General features: G+C 37.0%; 1 protein-coding gene across 6 annotated transcripts in view; it reads left to right on the top strand.

The window, feature by feature from the left end:
- IQCM (IQ motif containing M) overlaps nt 1-19,957 on the top strand; it is a 649,001-nt gene that overhangs the window by 489,711 nt on the left and 139,333 nt on the right. For 5 of the 6 annotated variants that reach the window (XM_049632280.1, XM_049632276.1, XM_049632278.1 and 2 more), the window contains exon 14: nt 19,688-19,776. In XM_049632280.1, coding sequence (XP_049488237.1) covers nt 19,688-19,776 — 89 coding nt within the window. Of the gene's footprint in view, nt 1-19,687; nt 19,777-19,957 lie in introns of those variants that run through there. The other variant, XM_049632284.1, reaches the window with a different exon arrangement.

Raw genomic sequence — 19,957 nt, 5'->3', positions numbered from 1 at the left:
GTAAAACTGATATATGTCCACTGATGTACATTAAAGTTTTAAATTCTACTAATCCATACAGGTGTGAGCAATGCAGTCACAGGTCAAATTTCCATATGATCCCTCCACCTCAAACAAAAGATAAATGTCATTGTGTTTTTATGCAAATATAAATTGAGATGTGATAAACTCTTCTTTTTTCAATTTTCTTTTTCTAATTTTAACACCAACACCTGTTCTCTTTTTCACATATTTACATATCTCTGGCATCATGTTTAAAGTGCATATGTTACACATTGAAATTCAGTATAGAATAGGAGAGGAGAAATAGGTGACAGAGATTGGAGAGGTATCTTACAATTCATTAAGAAAGTTATAGCAAGTACCTCAGCTCTCTTTCTTCAGTATAAAACCATCATTAATGAGAATATATTTTTTCCTCTAGGATACATCCACTAATTCTTAACAATGCTCAGATAATTCAGTGTATGTTACTGGTTAGTAACATAAGTAGAAACATTTTTGATAATTTAAATATAAACATGCTAAAGATTTCTATCTTCAAATATATCCTTAACTTACCATAGGGAAATTTTGTTAGCACATTGATTAGATAAGATTACAATATAATTTTTTAAATGTCCTCTAAAATTATCTATTAAACATAAAAGATTCACATTGGCATTTATGTGCTGTATTTAAAAAATTCATTGTTAATGGGAAGATACCAAGTTTAAAATTTTCCCCTATAGTACAAATTTACTCCATAGGAAAGTGATTGAGGAAACTATTATCTCACATAAACAATGAAGACTAAAACTATCATGCTTTTTGCTTTCAAGGGATATAGAAGAATCAATGAATATTTCAGAATTCTTTACTGTAAAGTGTCTGAGAATCATGCTTGGTTCAGAATATTAATTTGAGTTGAGACAGAACAAAGATGAGATATTTATTTACCTCTCTAGCATATGTATGTGTCAATGAAAAGTGATAGTATAATCTACAAAGAGAAATTCTGTAGGTAAAAGTACTTCAATTTCTGTATTGTCATACTTTTTGAATAGGAAGAGGTGATTTATTCATTTAAATTTCATATCAGAAGGAAGGAAGTTCAAGGTCTCAAACAGCTATCCTGGTTGATCAGTTGAAATTCATACAATAATTGCAGTAAAAATCAATGACAAATTTATTTCATGTGGGGCTCACATGGTCGCCACGTATCCTGAACATCTTTCCTTACATAATATTTTGGAGTATTCAGCACAGCCTAGAAATGCTATTCATTTCAATAGAAGTATCCTTTACAAGCTTGATCTCAGAATGATCCTGAAGTTTACAAGCTAGATTAAGTAATTATAGTCTAATCTTGGGAATAGGAACAAAACTATATGGAAGATACAGAGGAGGGAAGATTGTAGTTTCTTAGAAAACACTAGGTACTCATAAATTTAAATTTCAGTTATGCTCACAGTTATTGCTATTTGACTTTGGAATTACAGTCTATGACTAAATTTCAGTGTAGGGGGTACTAGAGAGTTCATCTCAGTAGAGTTTGCATTCTGTTCAATTTTACTTCATTCTGTGTAGCTTAGGCTAATAAGGCTAATAATAAAAGAGTACCTGAGAGATGTTTTTTCCTCCTGACATCAAATCTATGATGTTTTCTCAACCTATGTCTTTAACTCTCTAACACCAACTAGGTGTCTAACAAGTCAATGCAATTCTGACACTAATTACCTGGAATTAGACCTCATATCCTAAGGGCTCAGGCCATCAAGAACTACCTCTACTTCAGATGTCAGTCACAAGTCTTGGGCCACCTGTACTTCTGGCCGGACTGGCTACAATTCAGGGGTTCCCATGAGCCTCTTCAATAACTTGCCAAAACAGCTCACAGAACTCAGGAAGGCACTTTGCTTACATTTACCAGTTTATTATAAAGCATACAAATAAACCAGAGGAAGAGGTACAAAGGGTGATGTCTGGAAGGGTCTAGAGCAGTGGACCTTGTGGAACTGGGGTGTACCGCCTGTCCTGCACCTGGATGCATTAACCAACCTAAAAGCCCTCTGAACTCTGTCACATCAGGGGTTTTATGGAGGTTTCATGAGGTAGGCATAATTGATGAAATCATTGGCCCTTGAAGATTAACTTAATCTCTAGTCCCTCTCCTGTTCCTAGAGGCTGGGGGATAGGGTTGCATGTTCCAAGCTTTTAATCAAGGATTGGTCTTTCTGGTTGGTAACTAGCACCCATCCTGAAGCTGTCCAGGGGCCTGCCAAAGGTAGCCTCATTAGAGCATAAGACAATTCTGTTATTCTTATCACTCAGAAAATTCCAAGGTTTTTAGGAGCTTAGAACAAAGGAACTGGGGACAGAGACCATATATCTTTCTATGATATCACAATTCCTATTATAAACCAAATGGGTAAATCATAGGTAAAAGGGAACCCATTGAAATTATGCTTAACTTTCTATATGATTACGGTTTTAAGTCACTAATACTGAATACTGATTTTGTATATGGAAGACTCTTGAGTATTTTAAATGCCAAGGCATCTGGGCATCAGGCACAATTTCCACCCTCCTGAAAATGAGGCTAAATTGATCATGCTTCCTATGTTTTGTCAGTTGACTCCTATGATATTAACTGTTACCCTCTGTTTTCCATAAGGCTACCCCTCCATATTAACTATTCAGTATTTTTCTATGAATTGGACTGAGTCCAAAACATTTGGTTTTTTAGTTTTAAGTTTTTATTTAAATTCCAGCTTTCTATCACAGTTTCAGGTGTAGAATTTGGTGATTCAACACTTCCATACAACACCCTGCGCTCATCACATCAAGTGCCCTCCTCAATCCCCATCACCTGTTTCACCCATCCCCCCAAGTCCCACTTCTCTCCAAGTCTCTGTGTCCTCTGGAACTGTCCTCCCAAAGTTATCAGTTTTTCTTCATAGCTCAATCATTTCTCTGTTTGCTTCCTTCTCCTTAGGCTTCACTAAAACCTGCCTCGACCCTGAGAACCTGGCTTCAGCAGGTGGCATCTCAGGTGGTAGCACTTTATCCTCTCTCTCCCATATCTTTTGGTCACAAATGGTGGGGTTCGTTTCTTAGTTCCCCTCTTTGCCACTTCCAAACCATTACCCCTCCACTCCAGCCAACATTTCCATATTACTCTCTCCTAGCTTTTATCTTCCATTCTCAGGTCAGCTTATCCTCATTCATTACACACACGAGCAAACAGTTGCATTCTCCTCCAAACAAAATTCAGCAAGAATCCTGGGAGCTGTCAATATACTGGTCACCAATAAACTGGTCACCAGACTAGTGAAACTTCAGTCCACTGATGTTGCTGTCTCTCATTCAGATCATTTCAATCTCCCCTTCTTCCTTCTTTTTTTTCCTACCATGGTCCCTGGTTCTGATAACACTCAGAACTTAAAATGTCCTGTTCTTCTGCTTTAGTTTGTTTATTTACATTTGAGGATTTATTAAAGTCACACAACAGTTATACCAACTATGGCATAAAGTTGCAGGAGAGATATAGGTTTCTTTTGCTAAGTAAATTTATCTGATATTCGTATTGTGGCCCTTGCTTTTTCTTTGTGCTTACATTTGTCTACAATATTTTAGACCCTCCTAAAGTGCTCCCAGACTCACTGTAATTACTTCAGGGTTTTACCCACTGAAATATACTGTTTGGAGAACTTAAGAAAGAGAAACTAAAAGGTCAATATTTGGCCTTGTCCATCAATGCGGTTAGTGATTTTAATATGAGAACAAAATATATAACTCTTTGCATAGTTACTTTAAAAAATGAGATTACATTGTGATAGTCTTCTGTACTTTTTTCTTAGAAACAATTTCCCCTAAGAAAAGCTCAGGGTCCAGGACTAAATTTCTTCTGTCTTTCATGCTTGAGTGTAACTCAACTGGATAACTAAAAAGAAGTCCCTGGTTAACATAAATTATCATTGGAAGATAAAGACCTAGAGATTAGATCTGGTCCTAAGGGAAAAAATGAGAGTAGCAGAAGGAATCCAGTTCTAGGGGAAAGAGATGGTTAAACATCAGAGGAAGGGCTTGATTTGGGCCTTGGATCCCTGCTGTTATCCCTTCTTGCACTGTCCTCCCCAGTTATCCTTCCATGGGCTTCTCCCACCTTCCTTAAAGCCCTTGAGGATCTTCTAAATGTAGAAATACAAACTGGCTCCACAAAAAAAAAATAGAAATAGAAAATAAATACAATATGCTCAACCTCCCTGCTAACACAAATACTTGGAATAAAAACAGTAATATGCACTGGGAGGTGTTTTACACAGTGAAGAATGTTTTTGGAGGAATATATTTTTGTTTCCAGTTGAAAACTTAATGTAACATATAAATCTCTAGAGGCATTTTAAAGCAGAAATGATCTAGATTTCATATTTGTAAAAAAAAGTATCAAAACAGTATTACAGCAACAAAAAGACTGTTATTTTGATACTTAATAACACATTAGTATTCTGGCATAATGAAACATCAGAAACCAGCATCACCCTATCTGTTGGTGCACTATCAGGAAAAGTTTGTCCCAAACCATAAATTTAAACAGTCTAGTCTATTTACAGTGTCTCTGGACATTGCCACAATGTCAAGATTTTGGGTAACCTAATACTTGCATCTTTTGATCACCCAACTCTGGTTTATGTCGCACTTTCTCTCAAATGATAACCAATAGTGCTTCAAAATTATTACAATAAAAGTACTAAGGTTGAATGATAATATTCTCCAAAGGATATATCTTTAAATGTTTTTCTTTAATTAATTTATTTATTTTTGAGAGAGAGACAGAGAGGGTGAGCAGGGAAGGGGCAGAGAAAGAGGGAGAGAGAAAATCCAAAGCAGGCTCCACACTGTCAGCATGGAGTCAGATGTGGGGCTCAAACTCATGAAGTGTGAGATTGTGACTTGAGCTGAAACTGAGAGTCAGATGTTTAACCAAGAGAGCCACCCAGGCACTGCTCTTTAAATGTTTAATTATAGCAAAAGCATAGTGTTTAATCAATCTTTATGTTTATATATTTTTTTAACTGTTTATTTTATTTTTGAGAGAGAGACAGTGTGAGCAGGGGAGGCGCAGAGAGAGAGGGAGACACAGAATCCGAAGCAGGCTCCGGGCTCTGAGCTGTCAGCGCAGAGCCTGATCCGGCTTGAACCCACCAACCGTGAGATCATGACCTAAGCTTGACCTGAGATCATGACAGATGCTTAAGTGACTGAGCCACCCTAGCACCTCCCTTTATTTTTTTAAATAAAGTTTATTTATTTGTTTTGAGAGAGAGAGAGAGAGAGAGAGAGAGAACATGCTTGTGCATATGCAAGTGGGGGAGAGGCAGAGAGAGGGAGAGAATCCCAAACAGATCCCAGGCTGTCAGCACTCACAGGCCGATGCAGGGCTCAATCCCACGAATGGTGAGATCATGACATGAGTCGAAATTAAGAGTGGGATGCTTAACTGACTGAGCCAGCCAGGCATCCCAATCAATATCTTTAAACATCTTTTTATTTTTATTTTTTCATGTTTATTTTTTAGAGAGAGAGAAGGAAAGAAAGTGAGAGAGAGTGTGGGGGAAATGCAGAGAGAAAGGGAGAGAGAGAGACCCCAAGCAGTTTCCACGCTGTTAGCACAGAGCCCTATTTGGGGCTCAATGTCATTAACCGAATTGTGAGATATAACCTGAGCCAAAATCAAGAGTCAGATGCTCAACTGACTGAGCCACCCAGGTGCCCCTCAATATCTTTCGTAATATGCAGCACATGTTTATACAAATAAGAGTGATGAAAATAAACATGTGACACACAAAAAGGAGAACCACGTGATGAAATTCAAGTTTGGTCTAAACAAGGAAGGAAAATGCTTTCAAGTACTCAAGTACATACATATGTAGGACACACATAGTAATTCTAAAAGCTCTCTGGTGAAGGAAGGCAGAATCTACAAAAAGATCTGAAAGGGCCAGATATCAGAACAATATCTCAAACTTGGAAAGGGATGATTTCCCCTAGAGGGATCAAGATTAACTTTTCTTCAGACTAGAGAATTAGGGGAAGGAGACCTCAAAAGTCAGAAATAATTGCCTGCTATTTAAAATCTTCTATAACACAATGAAGGTAAACTTCTTTTCTATTTCTATTCTAAGCCCATAATGCTGATATTTTAAAATAAAGTACAAAAAGAAAACTAAAAACCAATCTTACTTAGAAATATTGATGCAATTCCTAAATAAAATATTAGCAAATAGAATCCAGCAGTACATTAAAAGAATAATTCACCATGGCCAATTGGGATTAAATCCAGAAATCCAAACTGATTCAATATTTAAAAATGCATTACTAATATTCAGCACATTAATAAGTCAAAGGAGGAAAAAAACAAATGATGGTTTCAACATATGCTGATATGACATTTGAAAATTTCATTACCCATTCCTGATTCAAGAAGAAAAACTCTTAGAGAAATAGGAATCAACAGAAATTTCCTTCACATGAAAAAATATGTGTGCCAACTAAAAGTGTCATGGTAAAGAACGAAGCAGTTGAAGTATTACAATTAAAGTCAGAAATATAACAGTGATACCCACTATAATTGGTAGTGTTTAAGATTAATGAAGAAACATGTGAAACATTGCTACAAAGGGGAAAACATTATTTCATCCATTTTGTTCCACAAATATTGATTGAAAGCCTATTAGGTGTCAGTCATATAACATGGCTATTAGGACATACTGCCATGTAAAGATGGATGGGCTGCACTCTTGGAGTTTATATTCAAATAGGGTGGATTATGTGCAAATTATATTAAGACTGCATGCCTGGAGGGGAAAAAACAGAATCGACTGCATTTTTAAAATTTAGTTGGGAACTAGTTGAAAATTACTTGGGTGCCTGGGTGGCTCAGCTGGTTAAGTGTCTGAATTTGGCTCAGGTCATGATCTCACAAGTTCGTGTGTTCAAGTCCCACATCAGGCTCTCTGCTGTCGGCAGAGAGCCAGCTTTGGATCCTCTGTCCCCCTTTCTCTCTGTCTCTCCCCCACTCATGCTCTCTCTCTCTCTCTCTCAAAAATAAATAAACATTAAAAAAATTACCTTACAAACGTCAAAAGCAGGTATCGAAGATGATTGAATAAACATATTCCAGTTAAAGAAGTAACAAAAAAAACCACGCTAGAATATAGAAAAAAGTACATAGCACCTCTTTTAAAAAATGATAAGCTACAAGTATGAAAAATATTGCCTTTTAAAAGGAGAGAGAATCTTTATTCTTGCATAGAAAAGTTTACTGTAATGATAAAAATGCTTTTTAAATTAATGTATAAAGTAAATGAAATCCTAATGTGAATCATAACAGCTTTCTTTAAACTTCATAAATTTCAGCTAGAGATATAAATATCTTAGACTAAGATGAGAAATTCTAGAAAGACAGAATAATCAGGAGGGAGGAATATTCATATCAGATTTTAAGGCTTTTATAAAGCTACAATAATTAAAATACTGTGGTACCAGTAAAAGAATAGATAATCCAATGGTGCAGATTAATGAATAAATAGGTTAAAACCTTTATTTGAATTCACTGTGTGAGAAAGACAGCATTACAGATCACTGGGAAATAATTATTCAATCACTGATGATTTTAACAGTAGCTAAAACAAGTAAATTGGATCCCTACCTCAAATTTAACACCAGAATGAATTCCAGATGAGGTATAGGTTTAAATGTCTTTTTAAAAATGCAGTCATACAGGTATTGGTATGAGATGCAATTGAATATTATGACAATCTTGGAGGAATTTCCCAGGCCTGACACAAAATCTAGAAGCCATAAGGAAAGGAACTGATTCAAATTTAATACATCCTAATCTAAAACTTCTACATGAACAAACATTCCCAAGATATTAACAAAATATATTCACAGCATATAGCACATGAAATAAGCTAACCTTCTTCGAATATAAGGAGCTCAGTCTTACATATCAGTATGATAAGGAAGAAGAAAACATTGTTTTAAATGAGCAAAGGGTATGTACAGGCAGCTCACAAGAGATATAAATTGCACAATATCAAATATGTTCCATTTCACTAACAAACAAAAATGACCAAGAGATGTAACTTTTTGCCTATCTGATTGGCAAAAGACAAATGACTGCTACTATCCAGTCTGGGTGAGAATGAAGGCATTGGGCACTCTTTAAAAAAATACATATATATATACATATATATATGTATTTTTATTTTTTCTTATTTGAGAGAAAGAGAGAGAGGGGGAGGGAGGGAGCGCAAGCAGGGAAAAGGGGCAGAGGAAGAGAGAGAGAGAATCCCAGGCAGGCTCCATGCTTAGTATGGAGGCTGAGAGAGGGCTGAGGCAGAGCCCAAGCAGGACTTCATCCCATAACCCTGGGATCGTGACCTGAGCCAGTATCAAGAGGAGGACGTTCAACCAACTGAGCCACCCAGGCACCCCAAGACATTGGGCACTCATACAGTACTGTTAGGATCATAAATAAGTTTAGGACACACTTTTTGGAGCAATTTGTCAACTATGTCAATATTTTATTATATTATTATTATTATTATTATTATTTTTATTTGAGAGAGAGAGAGTGAGAGAGAGTGCGAGTTGGGGAGAGGGACAAGAGGAGATAGAGAATCTTAAGCAGACTCCATGCTCAGCATGGAGCCCACCATGGGGCCCAATCCCATGACTCTGGGATCAGGACCTGAGCCAATATCAAGAGTCAGTCACTCAACCAACGGAGCCACTCAGGTGTCCCTTGTCAATATTTTAATTGCTAGTACCCTTTTGACTATGAATTGCAATGTTAGGGATAAGTGCTGTAAGAGAAGACAGTGTATAATGCATGCTTGCATGTACAGGCATAGTGTTTATGTTCTTTTAAATAAATATGGGAAAACCTAAATTTTCATCTTTAGGGATTGGTTAGATAAGTTTTGCTATAATGCATGTACTAGAATATTATGCAGTGGTTAAAAATAATGAAGTAGATCTACATATTATTTTAGAAAAGGTCCACAGTGGGGGCGCCTGGGTGGCTCAGTAAGTTAAGCAGCTGACTTCAGCTCAGGTCATGATCTCTCCGTGAGTTTGAGCCCTGTGTCAGGCTCTGTGCTGGCAGCTTGGAGCCTGGAGCCTACTTGAGATTCTATGTCCCCTTCTCTCTCTGCCCCTCCTCCACTCGTGCTCTCTCTCTCTCTCAAAAATATGTACATGTTAAAAAAAAAAAGGCCCACAGTGAATTACTAAGTGAATGTATGATGAGATAGTCTCTGTTGTATAACTCCTGCAATTCTGTTGGTTTTGGGATGTGTATTTGTAAATCCACAGGCATTTGCATAAAGCTATACATCAGATTGTTTTAAAGTTCTTATCCCTAGAGAATTCAATTCAAAGAAGAAGAGAGCAGAGGGAAATGAGAATATCACATGTTCTACTATATATTCTTCTGTATTGTCTCAAATTTTGTTTTAGATAGGGAGCATGCATTACTTTCATAGTAAAAAATAACTACAAAGATGTAAAAGGTTTTTTTTTTTCTGAAAATCAATCTGAAAATAGAACTCTCTGTTTTCCATGTTTCCTGATTCTCTTTGAGAAAAAGTTCTTTCATTTGTACTGGCATACTGGATTTCTAGCAGAAGTTAACTTTATGAACAAGTTAATAATCTACATTTTGAATTATTTATATGCACTTTGAAGCTTTAAGGCAGACAGGGCAAGCTCCATATTTTCCTCCCCTTCAGATCATAATCCTTCCTCTGACACCATGGTCTTCTCCATATTGATGAGGCACAGAGAGTGGAAAGAATGTTAGATTTCAGATGGAAGGTGTGCTATGCCTTCTTATCTGTTACCTTCCACAAGATAACCATGAAGGGCAAAGAAGTGAATTCAGCTGACAAATGTTTAGCCATTCTGGGGTTTGGTAGTGATGCAACATAGAAAAGTAAATTAATAGATATTTGTAGGAAGAATTCTTGATTAAGGATCTCTTTCCTGCTTTGGCATAGATTGAAGGATAGCCTTCACTTCCATCCCACCTCCACCCACCACCAGCCTTAGAGGCTCATTTGGTCCTTGGGGAAATCTGGGATTTGATTCTAAATCCCCGAGAGGGCTGTCTCTGGTCCTGATTCCTACTCCAGCAGTCCATTTCGATTCCAGTGTAACACGAGAGAAATTTGTTTGTTGCAAGAAGACAATACAGGATTTATTTTGTCCAGTTCCTGCAGAGTTAGATCCAAAGAGCACTCATATGGACCCAATCCTCTGAAGTGATTTTTGTTTCCTTGCCATTCTCCTGACAAGAGACCTAGAATTGGTTGTCCCATCAGACCAGAAACACAGCCCAACAGACAGGCCCAGAATCCCACAGGTTCCTAAAAAAGAAAATACCTGTACTTCTATCTGTTGTGCTACTAACATTTGCCTGAGGATTGGTAGAATATGATTTTCTATTTCCTAAACAGCGGCTCTAATCTATGAAGTTATGTTTTGTCTGTGCGCTGAGCAGTTCTCAAAATAAAGCAGTTTTTCATGTTTTCTAAAGATTCTCATTGTTCATTCATCACTATTCTGTCAAATATTTGGCACATTACTTGACCAAAAATCTGGCAGGTGTGAATGGCATTGGTTTGAATTATTTTGCCTATAATCCCTTGCCAGGACTCTGATACCATTACACCATGTCTCATCAATTCCCTGTATTTCTAAAACTCGTTCTTCTAGGAGAGTGACCAAGTCCTTCCAAGGCTGGAAAAAGAAGTCAATGCTGCACTTCGAACAGGATCAGGAAACAACTGAGACATCGGTAGAAAACAGGAGAGGCTTTACCTGGCATGACTTAGCATTTCACCACGCATATTCTGCCTGTCCTTAATTTTGGAGACTAACCTGTGGGTGGGGCTGTGTGCTTCCAGGATGAAGGGGAAAAGACACATGCACGGGAACAACAAATTCTATTTTAGCAACATACTTTGTTACTGTAGTCACAGCAGATGCAGCCCTCTTCACCAACATTTTCCTAGATCCCAATAAGCATTTAAATATTGGAAAGACACCTGAAATGTTAACTTTGGTGATCTGAGAGCCTTAAGCCACAGGAAAGTCATATAAAGCAACACTCTTTTGATCAAATTTACTTTTTAATTTTTTCCCTTTTCTTACCTGAAAACCTCTAACAGTTGTTTTAGTGCAGAGGTCATTTGTTGGATTTATCTCGAAGGAAGAGTAATGTGCCAAAGCGTATATATTTTCTTTCTGATTTCTGAAGATGCTAGAAAGCCCTGAAACTTTTATGGTTAGACATAAAATCTACCATGAAATGAGAACAGTCCTCTTATTTTTTTTTAATTTTTTAAATGTTTATTTATTTTTGAGAGAGAGAGGGAGAGAGCAAGTGGGGGAGAGGCAAAGAGAGAAGGAGACACAGAATCTGAAGCAGGCTCCAGGCTCCTAGCTGTCAGCATAGAGCCTGATGCGGGTCTGGAACCCATGAACCTCGAGATCATGGCCTGAGCTGAAGTCGGACGCTTAACTGGCTGAGCCACCCAGGCACTCCAAGAACAGTGGGAAGTATGACCACAGCATAAGGTTTAAGGTGTTCAGGTTGCCATAACAAGATACCATTGACTAAATGTCTTAAACACAGACATTTATTTCTTCACAGTTCTGGAGCCCAGAAGTCCAAGATGGCAGTTTTGGTTTCTCTTGAGGCCTCTCTTGTTGGCTTGAAGATAGCGACCTTCTCTCTGTGTCGGTTGTACGTGCACATCCCTGGTGTCACCCCCCTCTTTCTATAAGGACATCAGTCATATTGGATTAGGGCTCCATCCTAAGGACCTCATTTTAACTTAATCACCTCTTTAAAAAACTTATCTCCAAATATGGTTACATTGAGGTACTGAGGATTGGGACTTTGACATAGGAAGAGTGGGGCACAATTCATCCCATAATGAGGGGTGTGAGAACATGCTCCGATAGAAGATATATAAACAGAAGGAATATGCAATGATGTGTAGCAACATTCACAGGCCCCAAGGAGAAACTATAATGACTAATTAGAACCAGTGCCTGTAGAAGGAAATTCCCTGGGTTCTCCAATGATAATACTGACTCTTCTACTCGCTATGACCCTCAGGAATCCCTTAACTCCCCAGAGTCATCCTAGATCCTTCATCTGAAAAGTAAAGTAAAAACACAAAAATCCACTCACATGAACCACCATGTGAGGTTCAAATAAAATCTATACAAGTATTTTTTTTCTTAATGCAATCTATAAATGTAAAATGGTTTTATAACCAAGGATTCTCTAGGAAATTCCTTGGTGGAGGTGAGTTTTGAAGACCATTTTGAAGAGAGGAGAGAGCTGGCAGAAGGAAGAACACATTTTCCGTGGGAGGATCGTCCATGTTCATAAGTATTTTTTAAGTGAGCAGTGATTTAGAAGATCCAATTTTGACCAGCTCAAACAGAGCAAACAGTGCAATATATACTTTCCATTTCTTCCTCAGGCCTCGCAGTCTTAATTTTTTGTTCTTTGTGTTTTTGTTGTTGTTGCTAATTTGGGGAATTGTACACATAACTGGCTACATGGCCTTAGTCACTCCCATATATTTTACAGTACCTAGTTTCCACGTGTATCGACATCTGCTTAGCCAATTCACAGAGACAGAGACTCAGTTATGTAACAGATGAGAAAGTTCTTTGAAATGGTTAAAAAGAAAATATTCAGTTAGACATTGATGACATTTTATATAACAAACTAATTTTTATCCAGCACCTAGCATGTGACAAGAGCTGAATTAATGTCCGTTGCCTGAAAATGGTAGTTTTAAACAAAACACTACATTGTTCAGGAGAGTGCAATTCCAAGATGATACCTTTGGAATACAGTTCTCAGTATTATTGTAAGAAGAGGAAATGATAGAAACAGGATGGCCAGCTGAGATGCATACCAGGCATGATTTGATTGGGATCTGCCCAAAGACTGTGAAATGGAGGGGGAAGGGATAACATACTCTGAGAACTGGCACCATCAGCAGGTAAGTACAGAATAGGAGAAGGTTAAACACACTGGCCAGCCTCGCAGCATATGAAGCAAGTTTCTTCCTTATGGAATTAAAAAGTGTGGTTTTATAGGCTTTCTTTGAGTGTTTATGAAATGCACAATACATTGCTTAGTCTGCAAGATTATTCTATAGAATAATAATCTTTACTCTTAGAACTTGCATAGAATTCTGCCCAAGTTTTCTTTTTCTCAGTTTCACTCTCCATTACTCCTACTTACACTCTATGTAACTACACAATGGAGATCAAAGTGCTGTTTATTTTCCTTAGCGCTCAGCTTTCTCCATCTCTCTCTGTCACCACCAACAAAAGTGTCCCTCCTTGTGTACTTAGATATTTTCCCATTCTTTTTCTTATTTTTGCCTCCACATCTTTATAATTTTCTTGTGCTGAAAATTGACATGGAGTAGCTTTCTGGATCTCATAAAATGGGTATGGCAGATTATTTGAAAAACTGGCTATATTATATTCCTTCCTATAAACATACCCTTTCCATGTTACTTAGTTTTTTTTCCCATCAGGAGATGGATTCCACTCCCCTACACCTTCAACCTGGGCTGGACTTGTGACTTGCTCTGACCAATAGAATGTGGCATAATGTAGCATAAGTGTACAAATTCGAAGTCCAGGCTTCAACAGAATCGTGATTATCTGCTTTGTTGCAAAATTCTGACAATCCAGTGTGTGGGCTAACATGCTAAGGGATGAGACCTTGTGTTTCAGAAATGAGTTACCCATGGGACACCTGGGTGGCTCAGTCGGCTGGGTGTCTGACTTCCGCTCAGGTCATGATCTCGTGGTCCATGAGTTCGAGCCCCGCATCGGGCTCTGTGCCAACAGCTCAGAGCCTAGACCCTGCTTCTGATTCTGTGTCTCCCTTCCCCGCTCTAATCCTTCCCCGCTCACACTCTGTCTCACTCTCTCTCTCAAAAGTAAACATTAAAAAAATATTTTTTTTTAAATAAATGAGTTACCCAACTGACTGTAGACACATAAGGCCAGCTGAGCCCAGAAGAACCAGCCATTTGAGCTTAGCCTAAGTTGCTGGCTCAGAAAATCACAAGCTAAATGAACACATTTTGAGGTGGTTTGTTCTATAGCAAAAATTATTACAATGGGCTACCGAGGACATTTGTGAAGTCTCCCCTTTTCTTTGATGAGAAATATTTGCAGCAGTTTCATACAATTCTCACATCAGTGTGTTACTATATAAAGGTTGTGCAATAAAATAGTCTCTCAAGGACGTTTCAAATTCTTTAATTTTATATTATATATTATATATTCAGATATATTCTTTTTTCAGATATATTCATTATTAATGACATTTGGGACCTTCCAATATTCTTAAATATTCCAAAGCAAAAAGTCCAGAAGGTGCACTATTTTCATTTAATTTCACACTTCTAACATTTCCTGTGATTTCATATATGAAGAGGACCTACGAGTAAATAGAATCCAGAAAATGTTAATTTTCTTGATGCTGTCAAGGAGAGAACATTGGCTTGGTGCCATTGCTGCTTTGGGGTCATAGCCAACCTGGGAATGAACAGCTGTTGTTATTCAGAAAAATTCAGACAATATTTGGGAAGGTATTAATTTAGAGGAAAAAAACCCAAGAGGAAAATAGGAAAACAACAAACTAAATAAGAATAGCATTTTTAGACTGTAAAAATACCTAATGATTTCAGAAGTGTTTAATATTATCTTCCAGTATAGTCCAGAGGGGGGCAAAGTAAGCAGGATTTGGAATGTCCCTAGCAAGGCATTCGAGAGGCAACATGGCATAGTGAAAGTATATGGGATTTGGGGTCAGAGAAGAAGATTTTAGTTTTTTGGGCTACGGCAATTTTCATGTGTTCTCATTCACATAGAAACAAGTAGCTTTCGGCTCTGTTTATGAATCTATAACACGCACCAGTTTAAAATATATTAATGATGTATATATAAAGATTCAGATTATTTCTTTCTCCTATTCTCTAAAGCAGTAGTTCTGAAAACATGGTATGAGTTCCCAGAGGGCCCAGAGACAAACTACAGTAAGAATCTAGCTGTCTTCCATTAAGCTGTACATTGAGAGATTTAGAAATACTTAAAACAATTCTATTCTTCTCACTATTTTCTTTGATTTGGAAAATACTTTTTATTAAAAATATTACTTGTGCTAATTTGTAATGAGTTTGTTTTGTTATTTTAAAATGGGTTAATAAGTATTTACATTTGTTCTTCATTTAATTTCTAATATTGTAAATACTAAACATAACCCATATGAATGAAATCCTTAACATACTTAATACTTTTTAAGAACATAAATGGGAAACCGAGACAATAAAATTGAGAACCACACCGTCCAGAAAGTTTGGTCAGATATTATTATTCCCATTTAATAGATTGGGAACAGAAGAATTAAATATGAATTTACTTGAAGGTGATTTATTGGATGGTGATCTAGAATGAAGAACATCTAACTCAAAATTCCTTTCACATTTTAAGTTTACTTTTCCCCAATGAGTTTTTTTTTGTATTTCTAACATTTTTTATTGCTCAAGTTAAAATACAATAAAAATACACTGTTTTAGAGTGCACAATTCTCTGAATTTTAACCCAAGTTTAGATTTATAGAACCATCATTCCTGAAGGGTACCAGAATTTGCCATCCCAAAATATGTCTCTTTGGCATATGGATTATTTTGAGCTAATGGCTATTGAGAATCAGTAGGTGCAGGGAAAACTTTAAAAACAGGATACAAGTTTTCCTTTTATAATAGAAATTTGCATTTATAAAGAAATTTTCACACAAAGGGACACTTTCCTGGTCTTTCATATGCCATGTAATTTGGATTGTATCTTGGACATTTTGAATATTATGCTAGAGTTCTCAGGGTCTTGCCCAAGTCTTCTGAAGAATGTTGATGTCTTTCTTTTAGCACACAACTGACCTTGTTTGTTTCAGTTTTCAAGTTCTGCCTTATGGGAGTTGTGGTCTTAATGTCACTTCCTTTGTCAGTAACTTTGCAGTATTATATGGATCTGTCTTATGTGTGTTCCCACCTGTGGCCATTCTGAATCCTGGGTGGTGATCTACCTTGCAGCTCAGTTCTCAAAGTTGGAGGTATGTTATTATGTGTCAAAGCTATACATGTGTGTCTTGGGAGTGTTCCCATGAGCTCATGAACTACCTTTTCAGGTCACTCTCCCAACTCTTTTCTTTTTTGACCTTCCTAGAACTTTTTGGGCTCTCTGGGGCTCTTCTTTTCAGTTCAGCCAGAAAACTGGGGCTTTATTTTCCCAGTTCTGTCATGTACTCCCTGCAATTGTAAGCATTTCCTGAAGTGAGATGCAGCAAGAAAAAAAGCAACAAGTGCTTGCCCCACTCTTATGGAGTCTAATCTCTGATTTGTAAGGAAGCTTCTACTTCCTCATTGTGCCTCCCTTAGCCATCATGGTTGCTGTTGCTTCCACTGCCACCACTAATTGCACTGGATTGCTTGAGAACTGGGAGAGGACAGAAAGGAGAAAAGGAAACAACAATAGCACAGAGATTTTTATCCCACTATCTTTTACCGTTAGAAGATCCCTTTCCCATCTTGCAAGCTGTAACTTAATGACTCTTTCTGTGAGAATGCCAACTTCTGAGTATCAGGCTACATTGAGACCAGTTCTGCAGATATCAGAGACAAAAAATGGTACGATAACTGGTGATTTAGTGGCACTTAGAATTATGCCCCCCCCCCATCTGCCTGTTACTATTTACTTTTCAGTGTTCTCAAATAGCTGCTCATGCATTCTGTCCATGTTTTGTTAGGCATTCAGTGGCAGAATGTGCTCATTCCATCTTACCAGACACCAGAACCCCAATAAACTTTTTGCAATCGTGTAAAAGTGCTGAAATACCTAAGAAAAGATCTGCAGAGTTGGTATTAGGGAAATGTGATGCTTGGACTTTATAGCCTCAATTTACTCCTGTGACTTCTATTTCCATTTGTGAGCTTTTATTTTCTATCACTGATAACTCTATACTCAGGAGGAGCTGCTCCAATCTTAACCAGAAGTGCATTTTTCCCTCAAATTTTTATAGTTCCTTTGAGGTATAATTGGAATGTTTAAATAAAATTGTATTAAAAAGCATGGTCAAGAGAACAAAAAGATGGGCCACAAACAAGGAGAAAATACATGCAAAAGATACACCTGATAAAAGATTGTTATCCAAAATATAAAAAGAATTCTTAAAACTCAACAATAAGGAACAACGTGATTAAAAAATGGGCCAAAAACCTTAAAAGATACCTTACCAAAGGTAATATAGATGTCAAACAAGCATATGAAATGATGATCCACATCATATGCCATCAGGTAAATGCAAGCTAAAACAACAATGCAATACCACCAGACCCTTATTAGAATATAATCTCAAACAAATCTAAACACTGACAATACCAAACGTTGGTGAGGATATGAAGCAAGAGGAGCTTTAATTTATTCCTGGTGGGAATGTGAAATGGTACAGCCACTTTGGAAGACATTTTGGCAGTTTCTTATAAAACTATACACATTCTAACCCTACAACCTGGCAAAGGAGTTGAAAATGTATGTACACATAAAAACCATTATGCGGATGTTTATAGAAACTTTATTTATAATTTCCCAAACTTGGAAGCAACCAAGATGCCCTTCAGTAGGTGAGTGCATAAATAAAATGTGATATATCCAGTCAATAGAGTATTATTCAGCACTAAAATGAAATGAACTACCAAGCCATGGAGGAAACTTGAATGCATATTACTAAGTGAAAGAAGACTATCTCCAAAGGCTACATGATGTATGATGCCAACTATATGACATTCTAGATAAGGCCAAACTGATATAGCAAAAAGATCAGTGGTTTCCAGGGAATGAGGGAGGGAGGATTGGAAAGGCACAGCACAGAGGATTGTTAGGACACTAAAAAGACTCCACATAATACTGAAATGATAGATGCAAGTCATCCAGACATTTATCAGACACATTGAATGTGTAATACCAAGACTGAACTCCAGTGTAAAGCATGGACTTCAGGTGATTATGATATGCCAAATGTAGGTTCATCAGTTGTAACACTCTGGTAGGGGATGTTGATAATGGGGGAGGATATGCATATGAGGAGGCAGGAGTATATGGGAAATTTCTGTACCTCCCTCTGAATTTCACTGTGAATGTAAAACTGATTAAAAAAATAGTCTTAAAAAAGGAATGAACTTTTGACATATGTTACAACATGGATGAAACTCAAAGACATTATGCTAAGTGAAATAAGCCAGACACAAAGGGGCAAATATTGTATGATTCTACTTGTATGAAGCACCCACAGTAAGGACAGAAAGTAGAACAGTCATGACAGGGGCTGGAGGGAGGAGGAGAAAGGGAAGTGTTGATTAATAGGTATTCATTTTCAGTATGGGATGATATACAAGTTCTGGAGATGGAGAGCAGTGATGGTCATACAAAAATGTTAATGCACTTAATGCCACTGAACTGTTGCACTTAAAAAATGGTTAAAATTTAATATTTTGTAATGTATACATTAGCACAATAAACAATAAAATAAAATAATTTTAATTATAAAAAGTGCATCGCTAAAGGAAGGAAGTAGGGAGAGAGTAATAACAGAACTAGATGGTAGGTTGGCAAACTATGGTGTGCCTATAAGCCAAATCCAGTCCTACCAGTTCATTTATTTACTGTCTATGGCTGCTTTTGTACTGTAACAGCAGAGTTTTATAGTTGTGAAAGAGACTATCTGGACTTCAGTACCTAGAATATTTACTATCCGACCTTTACAGAAAAAATTTGACAACCATTAATCTGAACGGTATGGTACAGACCATTATGGTCATCTTGGGATTCCCTACAAAGCATCTTTCTGCTAAACTTCAAGCCTGACCTATCTTTGAATGAGAGTATATCTTTGCAGAGAGAAAGGAGGAATGGGAAGTTCTCTTCTCCTTCTAAAATCTTACTTCTGCTTATTTAACTGTTATTAATAAGTTAATTTTGTTTTTCCAGGCATTCTGCTAGAAGCTTAACATACACTGCTAAAAAAGACATTCCTGCCCTCATGAAGCTGTCAATCTAAAACAATTTTTGTAGATAGCTGAAAGCAGTCTCTAACAGCCCCTTATTGATCCTAAATCTATTTTACTGGACAACATAAATCAAATCTGGCATTTCTTATACATCATAGCATGTCTGAACAAAAACATTTTTCATGCTTTCTTAGAATCATCTTTTACCCACTTAAACATTTATCCTCTTCATTTGTGATAAAAAAATTATGCTAAAAATGCAATTCAAGTCACAGATATGTGTTTGTGATATCACTTTTGCATCATCTGCAAATCTTGTCCAGAAAATACATCTCATTTGCTAGTATATTTGCCTACAGCAGACATAGAGCATTATCCTTGACATGAATGAAAAACTCTTTTATTTTCAGAACTTGAGGGACATTTCCCTATACAAATGTTGTATTTCTGTTTACTGTTTAGGGAATAAATTTATGACAGTTCTTTTGTTTTTCTTTTTCATTTTTCTTTTTTGCAATAAGGCTTGTTTAATATAGCTCCAGAGGAAAAAAAAATTGGAATGATGAAGCAGAAGATAACAAGGCAGTGTTCATTCAGCATACAAAGAAAGGTAATGGAGTTGAACATACTTAATAGTTCTATGAGCCAAGAAATGTCATATACAAATAATTATTTTTAAAACTTGGGGGAGGGGATATTTGTATCTTTATTTTAAAGGGAGGAAAAGTGAGGAGTTTGAAGAAGCTATAAATAACAGAGCTATTAAGTGGTAAGCAGCCTTCCAGTTTTGT

This window comes from Panthera uncia, chromosome B1 (assembly GCF_023721935.1).
Source record: "Panthera uncia isolate 11264 chromosome B1, Puncia_PCG_1.0, whole genome shotgun sequence".
Lineage (NCBI taxonomy): Eukaryota > Metazoa > Chordata > Mammalia > Carnivora > Felidae > Panthera > Panthera uncia.
Note: the sequence above shows the minus strand (reverse complement) of the source record. Positions and strands in the feature narration are given on the sequence as shown.